Source organism: Cydia strobilella, chromosome Z, assembly GCF_947568885.1.
Source record: "Cydia strobilella chromosome Z, ilCydStro3.1, whole genome shotgun sequence".
NCBI lineage: Eukaryota > Metazoa > Arthropoda > Insecta > Lepidoptera > Tortricidae > Cydia > Cydia strobilella.
The window spans coordinates 44,578,861-44,603,474 of record NC_086068.1 but is presented as its reverse complement, the minus strand read 5'-3'; the positions used below and the strand labels follow the sequence as shown (position 1 = coordinate 44,603,474).

The 24,614-nt window shown below is 37.5% G+C and overlaps 1 protein-coding gene across 1 annotated transcript in view; it reads left to right on the top strand.

Moving 5' to 3' along the window:
• The window catches only part of LOC134754838 (dual specificity protein phosphatase CDC14AB-like), a 76,440-nt gene that overhangs the window by 2,720 nt on the left and 49,106 nt on the right, over positions 1-24,614 (top strand). The window contains exons 2-7 of the mRNA XM_063691270.1: positions 7,542-7,717; positions 7,788-7,932; positions 18,278-18,407; positions 19,234-19,359; positions 19,541-19,593; positions 20,747-20,946. Coding sequence (XP_063547340.1) covers positions 7,542-7,717; positions 7,788-7,932; positions 18,278-18,407; positions 19,234-19,359; positions 19,541-19,593; positions 20,747-20,946 — 830 coding nt within the window. The remainder of the gene's footprint in view (positions 1-7,541; positions 7,718-7,787; positions 7,933-18,277; positions 18,408-19,233; positions 19,360-19,540; positions 19,594-20,746; positions 20,947-24,614) is intronic.

Sequence of the window (24,614 nt, the reverse complement as noted above, 5' to 3'; positions counted from 1 at the left end):
TATTATTTATTACGGTTAATGAAGTTGCCAATCGCACCGTAAAAGGTACCACATTGTCGCTTACCATAAGCATGAAATTTGCTTACATCTCTATACGAATAACCTGTCAGAGCGTCCTTGTGGTAAGCGACAATGTGGTACCTTTTACTTGAGAACGACACATATGGGCAATACCTTTGTTTTGGTAATTGCATTACAAGCCTAGAGAGCTGAATTTTTCACAATAGGTAGCTTTTATAACGTTAGTATCCACTAAGAAGGGGTTTTTCAAAATTCATCCCCTAAGGTGGTGAAAAAGGGGTTGAATGTTTGTATGGAGATCATAAATATTTTGAGTGCGGGACTTGAAACTTCGTATAAAGGCATATTATTAAAATACAATAAAAGTGATTTCAGCGTATTTAAAAATTCATCCCCTAAATGGGTTAAAAAAGGGTTGAAAGTTTGAATCCATTACAAATACTTTGAAACTTCCTAGAAAGGCATAATAGCCGATTACAAAAGAAAAGTAATATTGACGTTTTTTGGAAATTCAACCACTAAGGGTTTTAAAAAGGGGATGGAAGTTTCTCTTGGGGTTCAAATTTTATAATATAAATGTTTATCAATTGTATTAAAAAAACAAGAATACTCATTTCAGCGTTGTTAAAAATTCGTCCCCCAAGGTGGTGAAAAAGGGGTTGAAAGTTTGTATGGAGATCAAATATTTTTGTGAGTGTGTGACTTGAATCTTTGTATTTTATTTTATTAATTTTAGGCACAGTAACAACATACAAATTACAATAGAGAAAAAAAAATAAGAATCACATGGTTATCGTGGTAAATTTGTACATCGATAACAAAACCGTGCACATCATTCAAATGTACTCATCAACTTAACTAATTATTGTAAGACAGATTTAACTCTTTGCTTAAATGTAACAAGGCTACAGTGGAAAATGTCGAGATCTTTGTTTATTTCGTTGTAGAGAGCGCACATTCGCGGTATCGGGCTATGTTGTGATACATTATTTGTAGTTGGGGGTACACTGAATAAATGTTGCTTGCGGCTGGACCTGGTTTGTAGTTTAAAGGGAATATGAGTTAATAAAGTCGTGTCTAGTGTAGCATTGACAATTTTATACAATATGCAAAGGTCGCTTATCGTCTTACTTGTAGCGTGTCAAGGTTGAATTTGTCTTCATATAAAGGCAATTTTCTTTTTAATCCGAATCGGCTGCATAGCTGTCTGATAAACTTCTTTTGCACAGACTCCACTTTATCATTATGGATCTTATAGTGTGGAGACCAGACCGTACTACAGTACACTTCTCACAAGGGAAGTATAGAGAGTCAGTATACTGTTGGGATTTTTAAATGGTCTTGTTATTCTATTAATGAAGCCCAGTGTTTATCTAGCCTAAAGTACAATGGAGTCGTAGTGGGGCCTGAAGGAGAGTTTGGTCTATAAAGGCATATTATTAGAATACAAGAAATGTAATATCAGCGTTTTTAAAAATTCATTCCTGTAAAAGGTTAAAAAGGGGTTGAAAGTTTGTATAGGGTCCAATTTATATTTTAAGCTAAGAGTTTGAAACTTTGTAAAAAGGTATTTCATTAAAAGAGAAGAAAGCTAATTTCAGCGTTTTTGAAAATTCATAAAATGAAAAAAAAAGGGTAGAAAGTTTGTATGGAGGACAACATTTTTTTAAGTGCGCGACTTGAATCTTTGCATAAAGGCATGTTATTAGAATACAAGAAAAGTGATTTCAGCGTTTTTAAAAATTCATCCCCTAAATTGGTTAAAAAGGGGTTGAATGTTTGTAGTGGTCCTAATTTTATTTTAAGCTAGGTACTTGAAACTTCATAGAAAGATATATAATTAAAAGACAAAAAAACTTATTTCAGCATTATTGAAAATTCATCTCCTAAGGTGGTAAAAATGGGGTTGAAAGTTTGTATGGAGATCAAATATTTTTTTGAGTGCGGGACTTGAATCTTTGTAAAAAGGCATATTATTAGAATACAAGAAAAGTGAATCTATTACAAATGCTTTGAAACTTCTTAGAACGGCATTGAAAAAGAGTCCAAAAAATTCATTTCAGCGTTCTTAAAAATTCAACCCCTAAAGGGGTTAAAAAGGGGATGTAAGTTTATATGTGGTACAAATTTTCTTTTAAGCTAGGAACTTGAAACTTGGTAAAAAGGGCATTATATTACTTAAAACTGATTACTTACACCGTTTTTGAAAAGTTTGTATTAATAGTTTCGGGAGCGAATATTTTTTTAAATAGTGGACTTGTAAATCTTCTAAGAGGGTCGAGAGGGATTATATCGGGAACATTTTTTTTCAGTTAGGGTCTTGAAACAAGACAAATTTCATGCGTTGTATAATTATTAACAAATGATTAACCGTCCCTACTGATATATTTTGCTGCATAATGTTTTATATTATGCTCATGTAGAATATATAACCACCAACATACAAATCCACGCGTACGAAGTCGCGGGCAACAGCTAGTCTTATATATTTGTGTTCAGGACATCACACTGAATTAACTGATACTAAATATGTCCATATTTGCGACGACATGAGCGAAAATCGATTTCTAGACCAAAAACCACCGTACTAGTTAGCGAAGATGGAGAAAATTGAACTGCGCGCCGTTATCAAATACTTGTGTTTGAAAAAAAAATCTACGGACCAAGTCAATTTAGATTTGCGGGACACTTTAGGGTCTAATGCTCCTCCGTATTCGACAGTCGCACGTTGGTGCGCCGAATTTAGACGTGGAAGAACATCGACCATGGACGACCCCCGCTCCGGACGCCCTACTACAGCAGTAGGCCAAGCAATAAGAAGGTATAGAGGGAAATGCTAGGAACACAATTCTTAACTTCGTAGCTTTGTTTGGACTAGTTAGGAGATGAACATATCAAAAGTCCCCGGCCGTAACCCTGGTGCTGGGGGGAGAGGGGGGTTTGAAGGTTCCATTTTTCGGTTTTTCGATTATATCTCGGAAACTATGCGTGTGAGCGACTTGGCCACTTATACAAAATGAAAAGAGATTGAATTTGTTACAAGTTTTATTCAGTCAAGTTTTTCGATATCTTGTATAGTTTTTGAGATATCCGCTCTTGAAAGTTTATTTAGGGCTCTCATTTTTATCTTGATTATCTACATCAGTAAAGCTGCTAGGCCGGGTTTGGTAACGTTTTCGCATAAATCGGGGGTGCTGAATTCATTTATGGTATCAACATTTACACCTTTCCGAAGTAAAAACGTATAAACTTTAAAAAAATAACTTTTTTTTTAACTCCTCTTCACGCTTAAACCGCTGAACCGATTTAGCTGAACCGATTTTGAAAAGATGTGTCCCGCCGAGTTTGTTGCCGGTCCCATATTGGGATACCCTCCTACAATTTAGGAGGGAATTAAATCTTCTCGGGTCCGTGGTGTAGGGTTGGAGCCGGCATAGTTTATTTTTTATCGCGTATATATATATATCTTTACTTGAAAAATAATTATAGTGTATAACTAGCCTTATGAACCGATTTTGCATGTACAACCAGCCTTAAAGTTTGTAGTCTATGATTGTTCATTATTTTAGTATGTGGGTATTTTTGCATTTTGTAATTTTTCCTCAGTCACCCGTTGACCACGAACGCTGTAAAGAGTTCGAAACGTCGGGATGTATTATAAATTCAATATACGCGATATAATCCGTTTTTCATAGTTTTATTTCATGAGTAACTATCGCGGTAACCGAAGACAATATTATGAACCGATTTAGTTGAAATTTGGTAAATAGGTGTTATTAAGTCCCGAGACAGGATATACTATAGTTTTTATCTCAAAAATCATACTTTGAAATTTGGTGTGAGAGGAATTCAGCTTCTTCGCCGAAGTTGAATTCCTGAGGTTAATACTGTTTAAATTTAGGTTTAAAGTCATGTTTGGTATCATTATCAACTAAATCAAACATGAAGACCATCCCAAATATTATTTAAATAGTTTCAGCGGTTATTGACTCCCCATACAAATTTCCACCCCACTTTTCACACCCTTAAAAGATGATTTTGGTTATAAAAACTATCCTATGTACTGTCCCGGGACTCAAACCATCTCTATACCAAATTTCAACGAAATCGGTACGGCGGATTAAGCGTAAAGAGGAGTTTTATAAAAAATCTTTTTTTTTTAATTTTGTTTTTACTTAGGAATGGTGTCAATGTTGATACCATAAATGAATTCAGCACCCCCGATTTATACGAAAACGATCACAAACTCGGCCTAGCAGCTTGTACTGATGTAGATAATCAAGATAAAAATGAAGAGCCCTAAATAAACTTTCAAGAGCGGATATCTCAAAAACTATATAAGATATCGAAAAACTTGACGGAACAAAACTTGTTACAAATTAAATCTCTTTTCATTTTGTGTAAGTGGCCAAGTCGCTCAGACGCATAGTTTCCGAGATATAATCGAAAAACCGAAAAATGGAACCTTCAAACCCCCCTCTCCCCCCCAGCACCAGGCTTACGGCCGGGGACTTTTGATATGTTAATCTCCTAACTAGTCCAAACAAAGCTACGAAGATAAAAATTGTGTTCCTAGCATTTCCCTCTATACCTTTTTTTGGGCATTTATTTCCTAACTGAAGAAATTGTGAAAAAAGTCGAAAACTTAGTTAAAGCGGATCGTCGTGTCACGGTTCGTTTTATTCCTGAAAATGTAAAGATTTCAACGGGGAGCGTGCATAATATTTTACATTAACGCTTGGGTATGAAAAAGGTATCTGCGCGTTGGGTACCAAGAATGCTTACTGACACGCAAAAACAAACTAGATTCTTGATGAGTCAAGAAGCTTTGGACCTAATACAGCAAGACTGGGAACTATTCTTGGCGCGATTTATAACAATGAACGAAACATGGCTCCATCATTACGACCCTGAAACGAAACTGCAGTCTATGACATGGAAAAAGCCATCGTCTCCAACTCCGAAGAAATTCAAGGTGGGCCCATCTGCCGGTAAGGTCATGGGCTCTGTTTTTTGGGATGGTAGAGGGGTAGTAATGATTGAGTATCTCGAGCATGGAGCTACTATTACGGGCACTTCATATGCCAAACAAATAGCAACATTGCGCAATGAGATCCGCGAAAAACGGCGAGGTAAACTCTCGAGAGTTGTGCTGTTCCACCAGGACAATGCCCCGGCACACAAGTCCGCCGTTGCAATGGCCGCAAGTCGTGATGCTAATTTCGATATCCTTAAGCATCCTCCGTATTCATCAGATCTCGCCCCCAGTGATTTCTATCTATTTCCGAGATTGAAAGAATACCTGTGAGGCCAGAAATTTGAAGACGAAGACGCGGTAGTCGCTGCAGTACAAGATTTTTTAAGTACTCAAGATGAGACCTTTTTTAAAAACCGGCCATGTGCGAGTCGGACTCGCGCACCGAGGGTTCCATAATTATATAATTTTAACAATGTATTTTTTATGTAAACCTGAGTGAAAGGTAAATTGCGGTTTACGATTTATGACGTATAAAAAAAACTACTTATAGTACAACCGGATTAAGTCTCACCTCGAAATCCTTCCAAAGATATGAAATTTGGTATGTATGTTAATTAAAGGTCTCTTAAAAAAAACTGTAATAGATGTCATATATTAAAGAAAAACATCTCATCATCTATTACAGTTTTTAATTTATATATAGTAGTGTGACTACTTTAAAAAACACAAATCAAAAATATTTAATAAAATAATTTGATTTGTTCCCAAACTTGTTTAAAGGTCTCTTTTTCATGTCCACACTATTTGACATTTGGGGACCTCGAGGAATCGCAGCCATCTTGGAAAATGTGTACCATCCTGGAGAAATTTGCGTTTTACTCTAAATATACGTTCTCTATGAAAATATGGTGTAAAGCAACATTAAAGCTTAATAAATTCTACACGAAAAAGTCCTAGATATCTTTGCGGAAAAAATACATCTTGTTGGAAATAATAGCTGAATCCAGATTTAGCGCTTATACACTTTCAGGGGATATTCTCTTAATATGAAACTTGGAGGAATATGAATTTCACTTTTGTCTATACATTTGTACACGTTCTACCCCAATATCAACCTTTTACTCGACTAATACTTAAACAGAAAGAAGGGTTATGGGTTTAAATACTGAAAATCAGTACATTCTGTAGCTCAGGATACAGCACGGATTTTTTTAAATGACATATCGGTAGATTCCTCTTGACCTTCACAACCTGTTTACACCTGTTTTATTAAAGAAAAATCAATACAGCCGCCTTGAGAGGACGCCGAATAGTAAATCATATTTTTTCTACTCGTCGAGTATAATCTGTGTATTACAACTTCACACGCAATACTACAACCTTACTCTTTTCAACGTTGTATAGTCTATGGCACTTCCGACTCAAGCATAAGAATTTTATCGATACGGTTTAGTCAATTATAAAAATTTTGAAAATGGAACTTCATACATTTTGATAAAATATTTCTTGTTTAAGGAGACTCGATTCAAAGCAAATTAGCCTACTTAAACACGCTGCTGCGTCGCACTGCTTTGTGATTGGTTGGCCAACAAAAACATTTTATCTTATGTTGTAGTAGAAACAATTGCTTCATAAGTCAGAAACGTGCATGTGACACCCTTTATATAGCAACATTCCATTACCCTACGAAAACCGCTTAGCATTGCTTGTTAGTCTCCATAGGCTACGGTGGCCAAAATCGAGAAAAAAACTGTCTTAAAATTACCAGGTACCAGGGCGTCATGAGTTATGAGGAGGTGTCGTTGACCAACCCGCGCCGGGCCCGCGGCGGCCGCGGCCGGGGCGCGCACGAGTATGAAGGTATCGCGGGCTGCGGCAGCTCGCGTATCTTAGCTGTATAGGTACTTTTGGTTTTGGTTTGGTTTGGTGGTATGATTCTACTAGTTGAAAGTATTATTTTTTTGTCTCGTAGAAAAAGTATTGTATACAATAGTGATATAATCAAGCTTTTCAATCTCGTACCTTAGTTAAGCAACTCAGCCAGCTTCGTTGCTTAAACACGGTACTCGACTGAAAAGCTCTCTATTATATCACGATTGCATAAAATACTATTTTGCGGCATAAACGGCCGTATGCCGTATCTTTTTTACCTTAATTTAGAATTTTGATTTTTCACAGCTTGTATAGGGACTGTAGACCTGAGTATATGTGATATGGTCTTAATTTCAACTCGATACCTTCCACACGTTCCCTGGATAAAGGGGTATCGACAGACTGACGGACGGGACGAACAACAAAGTGATAGGAATAAGGGCTCAGTTTTTTCCTTTTGAGGTACGGAACCCTAAAAATAACCAAATCACTAGACGTGCGTGTGACTTTAATATTTGAAGAATTTCCTCTATTTCTTCAGAATCCCATCATCAGAAACTTATGAAAATGGGACCATCGGGATTATTCGGGACCAACTATGAAGTACATCCTTGACACGTCGCAAACATTCCGATAATATCTCACTTCTTTTAATTATTTTCTGTTCAAGACCTTTTCAAGATGCAACTGACGGGGATTCTATTTTTACAATAACTATACTAGATTGCCTTAAAGCCATCAAGAAAGCTCGGGACTTGGGATTCTTCAACTTTAAAGATTTCAATTACGACGATTATAATCGACTAGACAAGATAGCAGGAGGTGATCTCAATTGGATAGTTCCAGGTAAACGAAACATATTAGTTAATGATATCAAAGTTATTACCACCACTAACTTTTTGTGTGTGATTTTCAGGAAAATTTTTAGCTTTTATTGGACCGATTGATGTGGACTACAGCGTAAATCTATACCATCCACCTGAGATATATATGAATTACTTCTTAGAGAATGATGTTAAAATGGTTATCAGATTGAACAAGAAACTTTATGATGGAGATGTGTGAGTTGGTATTTATGACTAAAAGTCATTTCAAGATAATTGTTCCTGTGTAGCCCTCTTAGAATTAAACAGTATTTAGCGATTGCACTTATAAGTAGCGCAGGGGTAGGCGTTCGACCCAAGTCCAGCCGGGCTATGATGCTTTGTCACCATTTCATTTATCATTGTATAAGTGAAAAGACGGCATATCTGATAAGTGATTTAATTCGGTATAAAGTCGCGAGGATAACGTATAAGTGACAAATGATAGCGATGAGGTTTTGAAAAATCAATTTTAAGCTCGATGACTTAAGGTGTATTTTAAAGAATAGATTGTTAAATCACATTCTACCACTTATCCGTGTACAAATGACATAGACAGTTATAAATTATCCATGGTTTGAGCTTTTGAAAAATCAATTCTAAACAAGTTTACTTAAAGTGTATTTTAATGAATATTTGGCTAAATGACATCCTATCACTTATGTGATATTGATAGTTAAAAATTATCCATGGTGTAAGCGTTTGAAAAATAAACTCTAATTGAGTTTATTTAAGGCGTTTATTAAAGTAAAACTTTTATACCGTCGCCTCAAATTTAACCGTCTTTAGCATGTCGCATTACAGCAGTAGTACAATTCTACTTTAATCATATAATATATAGGTATATATGTAAAAAAGGTTCTTTTAAAATGGAAATATGCAATGTAAGAATTTTGTGCTACGGTTTGAAATTGTGTTACGATTACGACCCTATCGAATTCATTGTTTACCGATGTCCCCGAAGACGCCTGTAAAAAACTAGGCCTACCCATTGGAGTGCCGGCTTTCGCCTGCCGTAAGGCCCCTTTCGTTTCGACGCCCTGTCTGAGGCCTAGCGCTCCGGCTTCGACCAAGTCCCCGCTACCGCCGCTAGTCGCGACGGTGCACCGTGCACCACACATCGAGAGAGTATCGACTCTGCAGTATCGTGCCAGACGTTAATTGTGAATTGTTTAGTTATACATAATTATATACTGTGGTTTGTGTTTGTTATTTGATATAAGTTTCTCATTTACTATGTTACTATTTTATGGTGTTAGATGCAATGAGTTCTCTGTCCGAGTCGTCGTGCCCCTTACTGTCTTGACTCGTCGCGAGTGTTCACATCCCGAGGTCTTAAGTCGCATATTACTCGTAAACACAAAGATGTTCCCCACCTTATGCCTCCGCAACCCGCCGGCGAGGCCTCTATTCGCTTTAATATCACACCACCAGCTCCAGCTTCACAAACACATAGCTGTAGCCTAGACCAACTTGTTTCATTAAGGGTCAGTGCGAGTTTTCCCCACATTCCAAATGGGGCGAGGAGTATCGCCGCTAGTAACTGATGTAGTATCATTGATAATTGCATTACAATTAATGGATTGAACGAATGGTTCGCCCTCCTATCTTTTTCCTACAGAGCCCTACGAACGCCTGTATCAAAAGAAGCAGGATTTCTTACCGCCATGCCATTTTAAATGCGTCTATCGTTCTCAAACATGCATGAATTAGGTATTTTATTTAGTAACTAGCTTTTACATGTGACTCTGATCCTATTAGCAGATGCTTTTAGGGGTAAAAGCTATCCTATATGTTCATCTTATGAATGATATTTTTTGTTCCGCCATGTAAACAGTAATCTTCATTTAAGAGTCCCGGGCAAGCTCGGCCGAATTTCACCTTCCCATACAAGCGGAGTTTCGTTCTCATTTTAAAACTACGTGTTGGATTTTAATGAAACCTTGCATATACGATAACATGAGGTATATCTAGGTCTGTAATTAGTTTATATAGCTCTCGTAAACGTAAACGAAATAGAGCAAAAACAAGTTACACAAAAAACTTATATTCGCTGTATTTTTTTACTATGGTATCTGAAGCTACATAAACTAATTACAGCCGGGCTAGCACATGTTTGGCGCGAGAGTATCTCGTCACGGCATAAAATACCCGACCCCCTTTAATTCATACAGAAAGACGGGTAGTCTATCTCGCGGCGAGATACTGTCGCGTCAATCATTAGGTAAGGGAAATTAGCTAAAATTACGGCATAATTAATGGAAGACTTTTTTAAATTGGAATATGTACGTTATGGACCGAAGTTATTTTTTCATCACCCCCCCACCGGGCCCGGGCCCGTAACCCGGTTTTTCTCAATTTTTAAGGAAACCGTTCAAGATACAGAAAAAGTGTGTAGGAACGAAGTGATCCTTAATAAATTTGCTATTAATCTCTTATACACACCACAGTGCTATCACTTATAGTTTTTGTGCAATCTGTCACCAAAGATGCAAATTTTTTAGCATTTAACGTTTTTTTCTTTTTTAAGATAACTTTTCTCAAAAAATACTCACGATACCGCCCAATTTTGTTTTATTTAAGTAAATAGTTAATATGTTCTTTAAAACGAAGTATTATTTATTATTAAACTCCTTCATTTGACGATTTTATGCCATTTTGAAAATACATCCTCGTCAAACATATTCAAAGTCAGCGAATATCCTTATTAACCACTTGTCTGTATGAAACGGACCCTAACCGAAATTCATACCTAAAGCACAACCCGAGGGTGAACCCACAATTTTTGACCACCACATACATATGAAAAGTAATGAGCGAAAAAGATATAGATAGTTGGATTTTGCTGTTAGGACACTCTTTACGAATGGGAAACGTAAACATTTCAAAAGTTCCCTACGTGTGTCCAATGTATATGGTTCCGTGGTTACTTTTTAGGTTTCCGTACCCAAAGTGTAAAAACGGGACTCTATTACTAAGAATCTACTGTCCGTCTGTCTGTCACCAGGCTGTATCTCATAAACCATGATGACAACACGTGAGTTTGTTTTTTAAGAAATTCAGCACCTGAATAGATATTCAGGTCAATTTGGTATAAATTCAGATATTCTTTGTCAAATAAACTGGTCGGAATGTCTATCCTATCTATTCATAAACTTTGTCTTAAACTGAAACTGAAAAGTCCAGACTCAAGGTTTGTCAGAGAGCAACGGAACGCAGCATGCTGGATGTTCGTAGAACCGACCAACCGAGCATATTACATATAAACACCGCACTGCGATCCAAAACCGGTATTGTGGATGTGGGCATGAAGGTCGCAAAGCTATAAGTGGGCTAAATGGGGCTGGCCAGGGCACGTTGGCCGAATTAACGAACTAGCCACATACTGGATCCCACAGGATGGACCTCGGAGCAGAGGAAGACCAAAATAGAGATGGCAGGATACTTATTTAGAAAAGAAGTGGGAGTGTGCATTGGACAATTTGGATAGGACTAAATAGCGGTGAGAGGGAAGGCCTTTGCCGAGCAGTGGAACACTCTTATATATGTATAGGCTAGTAAAAAAACACACAAAATAGGTGACATAGACAATAAAATAAGTCCGATTGGTCTAAATTAATTCCGTGACCATAAGTGCTGAATATCTGAAAAAAAGGCATAGAGCATGTCGGGCCATGCTCATTGTAGTTCTCCGTAGTTACCCGTCCGTCACAATAGGCTGCCTTGAATGGAGCCTATTAGTAAGTAACAACACTTCGCAACGCTTTGTACATAGGTACGTCTTTTTACTAAGAAGGGAAGTTTTAGCGATAAGTCAAAAACGACTTTTCATTGAATGTCTTTCTACAGCTCTACATTCACGATATTTTTTTTTGTTTTGAACCCATGGTTCAAATGATACATAAGTCTAGATATTTAACTCCAAAAACTGGTATATTTCACAATTTATATTCCACAAGTCTTTTTCGCTAATCTTAGCAGAACAAACGAAAGATGTACTATCCTCACAAAAAGACCTTAAACCAAACTTCACGGTAGAATATGATGGAACTTGCATTAATTCTAACTTAAGATCACATCAATGTACCATATTCTGACAAATAAATACTTTTCATTTCATTTCATTTCAAATCCCCTTCTAGTATTCAAGTCCATGTGTTTCCACTTATCGTGCCCAGTGAGCACTACGATAAATTAATCAAAGGCTAGCCGTCAAAAATCGACTATATGTCTAATTATCCAACAATCGTAGCCATTTACCGGCTATTGCTGTCAAAGTGGACAAAAGTGTATAAAAATGTATAAATTTGGACAAGTGTCATATATATCATTTAACTTATCCACTTATCATCAAATTTTAAGGTGGAAATTTAGACAAATGACATATTATCCAACGACCATGTTATGCAGTATATCATTTACCGGCTATCGTTGTCAAAAGTGGATAAGACGTCAAAACTGGATAAAATGTCAGTTTTATCATCATTTATACAGCTATATCATTTATACAGTCGAGCATCATAGCCCGGCAGGTATATTTAGTAATATCATTAGGCGTGTCAGGCATGATTTGCGTTGCGAGCGAGATACGAGATTCAATGTCAACAATTAATCTGCGATATTTGCGAAAATAACAATCGCATAAGTCGAGCGTATTGATGCAAGCAGCAAGTATAGTGCCTCTAAGGATTGTATAGAATACAGATGGACGGAATATGAAGTCCTTTAGTTTGCGCTTCCACAATTTTATTGTAAGTAGTATGTACCTATATTTCCGCTATCCAGGAGATGACATGAACATGACAGACTTACGCTAAATAATTTAAGCGTTTATAAGGCAGAGGGAATATATTTCCAACATGATTTTGGACTTCGTTTCAAAGTGATAGGGTTCAATTTCGCATAATTTCTGAAACCCTTATAGTAGTGGACCCTATAATGGGCGTGGAACCGGTAATGGGATATAAAACCACAAATCCTCTAAAATAAGTATCTAAAAGTAGTTTATAAACACTGGTAATATTTTACCATAAAAAGAGCATAGAGCTGTTTCAGTTTGACTTTTCATGAAATTCGGTTATTTTTTAAGAAATTGGCGCCAACCCAAAAGTAAATATAAGTTAATATTAAATTTTAATTAATTATTACTTGATGTAAACTAGAATGTGTTTTGTTAATTGCATTCACCATGAGATAAGGTATACAACATACTATGTTGTGACTCCAGAGATGTAAAAAAATAGTGGTATTTTGCCCAATCCCATTATAGGAGCTGTAAAACTACATACCTCCTATGATGGGACAATTTACATAATGATGCTTCCCATGCCGTCATTTCATGTTTAAACAATACAGAGGTAAAATGTAGTTACGAAATTTGTCAGCAGGTATGCTCGGACTTCAGATAAAATTAACATCGTTTTTACAAACTTTTATTTAACTTGCCCTTTTAGTTTGTATGCTAGTTATAGTCCGCGAGCAAGGCGCAAATTTCGTCAGTCTTCGCCTCCCGGGCGAAAACTCGTATAGTGGTTAACGGCTATGTATGATGAACGATGAACCCTCGTGGACGCCAGCTGCCGCTCCGTTGGTGGATTGAGTATTGGCAGCCACTGAAACACATAAAAAAATGTTATACATTTAGTCATCGCCTCTCGCTTGATACTTTGTCAGATGATAGTTTAGATGCTATTGTAAATAAAAAAATCGTCAGCCGGTTGTATCGCGGTGGAAAGATCGTCAGCTGGTCACATGAAAATATTAAAAAAATATTTTTAGTCATCGCCTCCTGTTTCATACTTTGTCAGATGGTAGTTTAGATGCTATTGTATGGTTTATGGTTTATGAATTTATTTCTCCAAAAGAATATTACAATTCACTTACATAGAGAAATACAAACAAACATTATATACATTATTTACAGAGTGCACGAATAGCATAAAATATATTCTAAAACAGAACATAGTAGCTTATTTATTGTTGATAAAAAAGTCGTCAGCCGGTTGTATCGCGGTGGAAAGACCGTCAGCTGGTCACATGAACACGTAAAAAAATGGGAATCTGCCGAATCCTACACCAGAATAAGTGAAGCAGCAACAGAAAATGAGTCTTTAAAATGAATTTTGAGTATTTAAGATTTTTATTATTTTATGTATGTAATGTATGCTAGTTTGTATGTAACGTATGCAGAGTGAAATCTGGACAAAGTTTTGAACATGTAAAAAGTAAACAAAAAATTAAACTGAAATTATATCCAACTGCCAATTTAAAGTCTATATATCTGTTAATTAATCCGGTAAGTTTCATTGGCATTTCTTTCTCTTGAAATTGTGGTCAAGCTAGAAGAACACCATCTCGAAACTGTATGTAATTTCTCCAGTACTATTTCCCTATGGCCAAATGCGAAGATAGTGGAACATTTTGTGGAGCGAGGTGACGATATGTTTATAATATTTTAAAATCCTTTTTCTTTAAAAAAAAACTACGGCTATAAAGTCTGGTTCAGGTAAACCTTCCAGCATTAGCTAGTTTTCTGGGAAAGATCGATTGAAGAAAATGACGGCCCGCTAAGTCACAAAATTTTACAGAGGTCATGAGATTATTCAAATGTGGCAGTAAACTGTTTAAAAATTTCTTGAAGATATGGGCATCGGCACACATCTAAGAAAAGTTAAGGTCACCGTATCCGAAAATAAAAATAAATAACTTTGAAAATGTGGGAACGTCATACCGACCAAAATGTGTAAAAAAACAGCTGTTTTTGCGTAATGGGATTTATGGGGGACTAATCATATGTCACTTAAAATGGAAATTTATGGCAAGGTAACTATTATTTTGAGAACACCAATGGTCCAACGGATGAGAATGTGAAATATGTAGAGCATACGAAGTTCCTTAAAAAGTTTTCCTAAGGAAGATAAAGTTTTAACTAAAAAAAATGCCAACATTTGTGTTTTCGACACCGATGGCTTTAAAGTACCACAACTTCCGTTAAAAATCTCGCATTTGAGTAAACTTTATCTTGCATTTAATTGTTAAATACATGAAAAAGACCATTATGAAAAATAACCATGTTGTTTTTATTTAATACGACATTAAATTTTGTCCAGATTTCACTCCGTATACGTTATATATGGACCTTAGTTGCCTCGTGATTGAGGACGTCATGATTTTAACTAATGATATTTCACTTACAAAGTTCTTGAGCCACTGTACCCGGTTATTTTCTACCGAGCCACTGTACCTTCCTTGACCTTACTTTTTTCAGCTTCCAATAATTCATATAGAATTAAATGGAAAACAATTAAACATGTTAGTACCTAAGTGTTATTCATATTTTTTATTATGTTTAAATAGGTAAGAGATGCTCTCATCATCAGCTGAACGGCATCAGCTGACAGTCTTTCACCCGCGACACAACCGGCTGATCTTTTCTATTCATAATAACATCAAAGTACAGCCACCCAATTTGATTCCTAGGCCACTATAGAACCATGTCATAATTAATCAATGTGTTTATATTTTACGACAGTGCGTATGATGTATGTTATATATCTAATTGCTAAAGAGACAAAAGGTTCTATAGTGGCCTAGGAATCAAATTGGTTTACTGTACAATCTGACAAAGTTTCAATCTGGAGGCGATGACTGTTCAGGTTTTTTTAATATGTTCATGTGACCAGCGGTGGCAGCATGGTTGCATTTTTATCGCATGTCACTTACAAACTTGTTAGAACGTGACAGGCATGGTGACAGGCGATAAAAATACGACCGTGCTTAGCCCGCAGCTGACGGTCTTTCCACCGCGATACAACCGGCTGACGACTTTTTAATCAACAATAGCATCTTTACTATCATCTGACAAAGTATAAAATGGGAGGCGATGACTGAAAAGTTTTTTTTACATACATGTTCATGTGACCAGCTGACGGTCTTTCCACCGCGATACAACCGGCTGACGATTTGTTTCATTAACAATAGCATCTACACCTGTTGTGTAGTATAGGTATAGCATAGAGCATAGATATAGATGTAGTATGTTACTGTGTACACTGAACACAGCTACATACTACATCTTTTTTTTATACCACGTCGGTGGCAATCAAGCATACGGCCCGCCTGATGGTAAGCAGTTACCGTAGCCTATGGACGCCTGGAACACCGGAGATATTACACGCGCGTTGCCGACCCTAACACTCCTCTCCATCGTTGAGCTCTGGCAACCTTACTTACCGGCAGAAACACAACACTAGTGTTATTTGGCTGCGGTTTTCTGTAAGGTGGAGGTACTTCCCCAGTTGGGCTCTGCTCTAGATCTGGAATGACATCCGCATCTTTATCTATGCTCTATGCTATACCTGTAGTATAGGCAATTACCATCTGACAAAGTATGAAACGGGAGGCGATGACTGAAAATATTTTTTATACATGCTCATGTGACCAGCTGACGGTCTTTCCACCGCGATGCAACCGGCTGACAAAGTATCAAGCGGGAGGCGATGATTAATTTTTTTTACGTGTTTCGGTGGCTGCCATTCCTCAACCCACCAACGGAGCGACAGCTGACGTCCACGAGGGTTCATCATACATAGCCGTTAACCACTATACGAGTTTTCGCCTGGGAGGCGATTGGTCATGGAAATCTGTTCTTGGCTCCCGGTCTATTAGTGTGGATCAAATTTTGGAAGCTGAATTTGAGCCACTTTCCGATTGAGTTAAAATTTTACATACGTATGCAAATCGGGTGAAAATGTAATATTATGATAACATTGACCTGATCTGATGATGGAGATAGGAGATAGCCATGGAAACTCCGTGATAAACTCAAACTAATTGTGTTTGGGGTTGTCGGAATTGTCTCGATGAGTATTAGTTGGCTGTGGAAAGAAAAATACATTCAGCGATAAAAGCTTATACCAAAAATGTTTCCTGCCCATTATAGGGGGCCCATTACTAGAGCTTTGGGAAACTAATTGCTGAATTTTTGATACAACACGCCTGAAACATAAAAAACGGATAGGAATAGGACATTCAACTTCTAACACGCAAAGTGGTAACATTTTACATGTATCAGGGAATTATCACAAATACTCCAAATTTCCTCTTACAAGTCCCATGACTGGTGCCGTTACTATATGTCTTATTAATGGTCAAAGATAGATATAACTCCGTAATTTATTTAACAATTTTAACGCATATCAGTGAAAGAACATGAGTGAAAATAATATAAAAAAAATTAATGCAAATATTGCAAATAAAAAAAATATTTATCCATATATAAATACATTTTTTGATATTTTTAGTTTTAATGGTGTGTCGATAGATGGCAGGGAATTTACTGGGGCTACAAAATTTACTAGGACAGTACCGCTCTATCCTATTACTCGTATATCCTCTTTGTTAATGGTTAAAGCTACTCGTAAATTATCAAGATCGTTTCGAGAAAAGGTTTTTCACATACCAGGTTGCATCATATCTAATGTTAATTTGTGGACAGGCAATTGGAAAGGATGATTGTTTTGTTTATCTATTACTAGCTTTTGCCCGCGACTTCGTCTGCGTGGAATTAGTAATTTCCTGCATTTTTAAACAAATCTGCTTTTAAATCCATCCTTTTTTTCACCCCCAAATTGGTCCACTATAAATTTTCACCCCATTTTTTACACCCTTAAGGGATGATTTCGGGGAGAAAAAATATTCTATATCCTTCCCCACAGCTAAAACGATCCCAATACCAAGTTTCATGTAAATCGGTTCCGCGGTTATTGATTCCCCATACAAAATTTCCACCCCCTTGAGGGGTGAGTTCTGGGATAAAAAGTATCCTATGTCCTTCCCCGGGACCCAAACTACTTATCTGTCTACCAAATTTCAACTAAATCGGTTCAGCGGTTTAACACATTCACTGCCCCCAACGCACATGTGCGTTATACAAGTTTGTTCCTAGGCCACGCCCCCTGGCAGTGAATGCGTTAAGTGTGAAGAGGTAACAGACAGACAGACACACTTTCGCATTTAAACTTCAAGTTTTTTATTGTAGGTACACAGAAATATTATCAGGGTTGTTAAAATTAATCTAATTAAAAACAGTTGACAAAATGTAGGTACCTGGCATAGAAAGATATTAATCAGGTTGCTCTGGTTCCTACACTAGGCTTAGCCTCTGTCTCATAGGTAACCCAGACTCTAAAGAGATTATACAATTGTAACTGAAAGCCTAATAACTAACTTAACTTACTTAACTATCTTATCTATAAGAAAAGGAGATACAAAACAGAATTAATTTAACAGTTATAATATTAGCATGGATTGGTTCCAATCCCTGCTGCTGCGTGCGGCCCTGTTGCACCATTATTAGTTAATTATCCGAAATGTTGAAAATCTGCCACCGGAATTATATGGTTCTCGCTAAGGTTATTTTATTATGTAACTACTGGAACATAATACTAGAACTAACTAACTACTTGAACATAATAATATGATTACTTCTGTTATTTGTTTTATTCACAATTAAACACAATTTTAACACAAGTATGACGTGTAGGTTCACCCAAGTCGGAATCGCCCACCACGACCTGTTCTTCCCAGACGGTTCATGCCCGCCGCGACACATCCTCTTCAAGTTCCTCCAGATGAGCGAGGACACGGCTGGAGCTATCGCCGTCCACTGCAAGGTTACGACCTTATTACCTAACTAAAGCCAACCATAGTAGGGTAAGTAGTGACACCAAATGTATGGAACAGCATGCACTTTAGTCTCAGGCGATGCCGCTTGGCACGATTGTTCCTTAGGTCAAACAAAGCTGATTTGGCCCGGTAGCCACGAGATCGTACCGTGCATACCCCCCAAAAAGTGGGGGGGAGGGGTCAACTCCCCAGGTCTAATTCGTCCAGGTCTTAGCAACTAGGGCAAGTTATATATCATTTTAGGATAATTTAGGGACGAGGAAGAGGAATTCATTTTTAAAATAATTGTTATACCTCGTACAAAAAAATATTTTTGTGCAAAAAATGAAAATGTTATGTAATTTTTTGTGACATTTTTGGCTGTTACAGTCATAGTGTGGCGATTTACGCTAATAAATTGGACGATATTGCCCATTTATTCTTCATTGTGGAAACGTCATTTCCAAGGAGGCATTCATAAATTTTTTTGTAGGAAAAAAATAATTTATAGCACGTGGCGGTGACGATTTTCATACTAATGGAACTATGGCCAAAGTTAATGATTAAAAATGTTTACAAGAACACTGAATTTGGCGTTTTTAAAGTATGATTATCTTATACTTATGATGTTATCTGCGTTGTGTTGCGTTGCAGGTACCTAATGCCTACTTATAGGTATATACCTATATACCAAACACTTAGCAACCTAATACTTACTTGTATAAGGGGAGTGACAGATATGGTTCACCTGTATAGGCAGGTGTGGTAGCGCAGACCCAGTAGGTGTAGCCCACCGTCTGATCCTTTCTGATATCTGACTTAGGATTTGTTTAGGCAGGTCTAGGGCGCACGGGGTCATTGATCGGCAGTTACTTGATCAAACACTATCGAATGACCGCGCGCGAAGCGATCGGATGGATGAGGATATGCAGGCCGGGCTCGGTCATCGGCCATCAACAGGTGACTCATTATATGTAGAATGTAAATTTCGCATCATCTTATATCACACTTATTACCCTCCTTCTACTTCGTTAGCTCTATTTAAATATTAAAGCTTACCAAACAAACTAGTTTTTAGTAATATTAGGCGGTCTTCGTAGCCTAAAACGACGCCGATAAGTCGTAATGTGGTGTGTTACAGGGATGGTTAGAGCAAATAGAATCTTGGCTGACAAAACAAGGCAACAACTACAGGTAAATATATAAATTGTTTGCATCTAAGGCCCTTCGTTCACGGAGCTACTCAAAAATAACTAGTTACAAACGTAAATTACTAACGAGTTGCTTGAGCGTCACCGCCGATACATTCTCATTGAGGTTCGCACACGACGCGACTAGTCACAAACCGGTTAGTATTGTTAGTAACGCGTCAGCAACTGATCGTGCGTGACGCGTCGTGCCGGTCTCCGCGCTACTGGTCACCAGTTTTCTGTGATTTTGGAAAAAATGAGCGAGCAAACCTTTTTGTGCAGCAAACGCGAGCAAACCGTGTCTGTCTGTCCGTCTGTCTGTCCGTCTGTCTGTCTGTCTGTCCGTCTGTCTGTCCGTCTGTCTGTCTCTCCGTCCGTCTGTCTGTCTGTCCGTCTGTCCGTATGTCTGTCTCTCCGTCCGTCTGTCTGTCTGTCTGTCCGTCCGTCTGTCTGTCTGTCCGTCTGTCCGTCTCGTGTGCTTTTGTGAGCAGAAATTTTTGTGCAGCAAACGCGAGCAAACCGTGTCTGTCTGTCCGTCTGTCTGTCCGTCTGTCTGTCCGTCTGTCTGTCTGTCTGTCTGTCTGTCTGTCTGTCTGTCTGTCTGTCTGTCTGTCTGTCTGTCCGTCTCTCCGTCCGTCTGTCTGTCCGTCTGTCTGTCCGCCTGTCCGGTCTGTCCGTCTGTCTGTCCGTCTGTTTGTCCGTCTGTCTGTCTCTCCGTTCGTCTGTCTGTCTGTCTGTCCGTCTGTCTGTCTGTCCGTCTCGTGTGCTTTTGTGAGCAGAAATAAACAGAACTGACTGAAACCTTGGAACTTGAGTAGCGTCGTGTGCGAGGTACGGTTTCTAAATGGATTGTAATTGTAATTACTAATTAGTTCCGTCATTTTTGAGTAGCTCCGTGAGCGAAGGGCCTAAGTATGTACTTTAGTCGTTGTGGACTACACTATAGTCGCCGTCACTTGTTGTTGAAAAATTGCCCAGATATGCTTGCACTATTCGCCTAAATAAACAAATGCTAAATATCCAGTATCGCAGTGTTACTTAAGTCAAGACAACAAATATACGTAGAGGTTTAATCGGTGCCTAAGAGATACGAGTAAAGTAGTTTAGAATTGTCGAATTTTGTGATAAAATCTTAACCTTAATGAAGTCTGTGATAGGAAAAAATACTTTAATGATGAGGATCGTATTCCGGTGCACAAGTACGGAGTGTATTCGATTGCCGAGAAGGCCTTGAAAAGGACAACCGGCTCACAGATTTTAGCGAAAGGCAATCAAAGTCCGCCGCCGCCCATCCAGTGGAGCACCCGGTGCGATATACTGTCGCCACCAAGGCCTCGGGCCTCCAAACTTAGAGAAGGTAAATGTGTCATTACTGCATGGAAAATCTTTTTCCCCTGGCCATATTACCTATTCGCAAATTCCCAGGAGACAGCTTAATTAGCATCTAATTTTTGGTGACTGTGCAAAGTTCCATCTACAACCAAAACTGCTTAGCGGAATCTCCTGGGAATTTGCGAATAGATAGATATAGCCAGGGGAAATGAGATTATTGAGGAATTATTCGACTATTCAGGCAACCAGGTCCGGGTTTTTGTTTGGTTTGCATGAGGGTTTTTCGACAAGTTGTATAAAGTCCGTTAATTTCAATTCAATTGTGCATTCTTGAGCTTAAATTCAACATTTTACAAGCTTAAATTTAATTTGAGCAACACTAGATTTAAATATAATGTCCGTGTTACAATAACGCTGTTTATTACATTTTACGAAAAAAAATTAACTATGCCATTCAGTTGGTCAAATGTAATTTTTTAGCCGTACCCCGAATCCCGAAGTTAACGGAGTTAAAAAAACACACCGTGTATCTGAAACATGAACCCTGACAGGCTATAGTAAATAAGTTATATTTTAATATTAAGTACTAAAGTTTTTAACCTTTTGAACGCCAAGAACACCTAATAGCAGGGGAGGCGACGATGCTAAATGTGTAGTAACGAGCGTCGCAGAGACCTATTGGAATCGAATGATTAGATGAAAGGAAGAAAAAAATGTCTATAATATTTTCTTTTTTAGCGAGCAGGAAAGCGTCTACAGATTTTTTTAAATGTAAAAAAAAAAACACCTTGTGGAGTTACTCGAGCGCGTCAGATATTGGTAGTGTCAGTCGCGCAACATGTCTCTGATAACAAGGGTATGTTAATCTGCTGGTTTACATAGGCAGGGTGGTCATACGGAAGGGTAGAAAATTTGGAAAAAAATATTTACTCTAGCGCTTCATATATTCAAAGGGGTTGTTAAATGGACCCTACCCTACAAATGTGTCTATTTTAATAATCTGACGATTTCAGCGATCCGTAAGCAAATAGCAGTCAGTTTCAAAAAAACCGCCATGTTGAAATACTCGAGCGTGTCAGATTATTATACAGACAGGTTCAGATTGATGTCCCAGTTATGTAAAACCTCAAGATAATGTTGAGCAGGATCCTTATTCTAACGATATGAAAAAATGTTTTTTTAATACAGTTGCTCAAAAAGAGCTACTTTACGTAGCTGTTTAGCGTGCGGAAAGTTGGTTTTCGCGAACTAGTGCTTTTTACTTTTCCAATTTTTCTAAATTTATTCTTATTCCAATTCATGACTGACTTATTGATGAGTGTTAATATTAGTTTCCTTTAAAATTCTTAATTAACATAAAAACCTACTGTTAATGTAAAAATACAAAAAATATACATATTTCATATTTTATTACTTCTCTTCATCATTATAACACGTCTATTTTGTTTATATTGAATATTGAAAAACCGTTCTTGATAAGTTGTCTGAATGGAACGGAACGACGTGGGAACGCCTGTCAAAGAAGAGGCGTTTTTTCTTTCTGCTTTAAGTTTCCAAAGGCAACATTCGGTATTGTTTTTGTGTTCGATACACAAATAATCGTAATTAACGATATTTCGGTAATAATAGTACAATATTTTATATTTACAATTGTTTCTGTCTTATAGAACATGCATTTAAAAAAAAACTTTCATTGAAGTGGGTTCAATAATAATAACACCCAGCTAAAAAAACACCTCTTCATAATGTCAATGTAAGTGATGTCACAGAATTAATAATATAAAAGTTTCGAATTCCTTACTTGTTGTTTTTCTTATTTTTTCGCAACTGTATTAAAAAACGTCGTTCGATACACGTGCGGAAATGTCCTTCTTCACTCGTCCCGAGTACTCTCTCTATCTCGGTACTCGTGAAGTAATGACATACTTTCCGCACTAGCATCGAAATATACTTATTTTTTTTTTTTCATTTTTCAAGATAATTTTGAAAGTTCCTGTCGTATGTATTTATTTTATTTGTAGACTTTTTTGTGCCTAAAAAACTGAGCATAATGCCGTTAAGTAGATCAAAATTGACCAAGGGGTTCAAGAGATAATACAGTTTGAAGATTTCTAAATAAATGTTGGTTAACAACGAATTTTTTTTCACCGAAGCTCGAGTTACTTCAAATTTAGCATCTTTGGCTCCCCTGTGATTAACATTGTTTAATTATTTCGTTTAAAGCGTATTATTAAAATAATGACAACGGAGGGCTATATGAGGACAGTGCGAGAGAAAGAAAAAAATAATTTGCATCAACTAAAAATATAAATAACAATAAAATTTTACAACTGTACAAGAGATAGCGAGAAAGTTAAAGGGAAAAAAGAGCTGTGCACTAAACTATGCTTGCTCAAATCGCCAGATTTTTTTTATTTAGTTATTCTTGCATTATTCTCTTCAAAATAAAAATCGAGCGCGTTCGAGTAAGTCAAGGTTGCGATTTTTTTTGCATTTTTGTGACCCTGCCACTCGCTTACGGATCCCTAAAAAAGTAATTAATCCACCATATCTTAATCTGACGGGCTCGAGTATTTAAGGTGGCGATTTTTTTTACTATTCAGACGGGCTGTCCTTGACTCTGCTCGGTGTCAAGGACGCATACTTGGTGGAGGTACTCAACTGAATGCAAGGTATCTGACGCGCTCGAGTGACTCCAAAAATCCCCTCTTGGGCTCCCCGACCGTAAAGCCGTCGTTACTAGTCGTGCCCATCGCGCCATGGACAACTACAGAGTACAGGGTGGCTCAAAAATGCGTTGACAAAGTTTTTTCTAGTTATTTTATTAAGTACTTGCGTAACGAGTACAAACTAAGTTAAAAATTAAAACTAGTCTTTTTGAAAGCACACAAGCTACGTAAAGCATAACTCCTTGAGGATAAAGATCAAAAAGTTCGCTTGGAGAGATTGATTGATTCGGTTGCCGCTACTGAAAAGTGGGAAAATGTACTTTTTACTGATGAGAAACTTTTTTGCATTGAACAGGCCCATAATCACCAAAATGATAGAATGTACTCTTCTTGTCGTGTTGGAGAAGCCGCAGTCATTCATCATCGCCAAAAGCCGCATTCAGTTATGGTTTGGGGTGGTATTTGCAGTAGTGTGCAGCAGTGGGGCAAAGATAATTTTCCCGGATTCATAAGTTCAAAAGAGTGGCCACCCTACTCGCCTGATTTAAATCCGTATATTATAGTTTGTGGTCAAAAGTGTAAACGCTCTAAAAGCAACACTTACCAAAGAATGGGAAAAAATATCCTTGGGAGAGCTGCGGCATATCGTTGAAAATTTTAACAAACGTTTGCGTGTGTGTATCAAGGCGAAAGGAGGCTATTTTGAAGACGATTAATTTATGTTGCACAAAAAAGACTGTAGTTATAATTTTTAACTTATTTTGTACTAGTTACGCAAGTACCTAATAAAAGAATTAGAAAAACTTTCTCAACGAAAGTATTTTTGGTCCACCCTGTATAGGTGTTATGTTATGAGTGTTATGACGTTCTTCTAGTACTAGGTACTAGTACACTGTCAAAGTAGTAGTAAGGTTTACATTAGCTCGCTCGCGCCTGCGCCCGCGCCCGCGCCCGCGCCCGCGCCCGGGACCTTGGCGTGTTAGTGACATTTTTGTTTATAACGTAAAGCGTTCAAAGGGTTAAT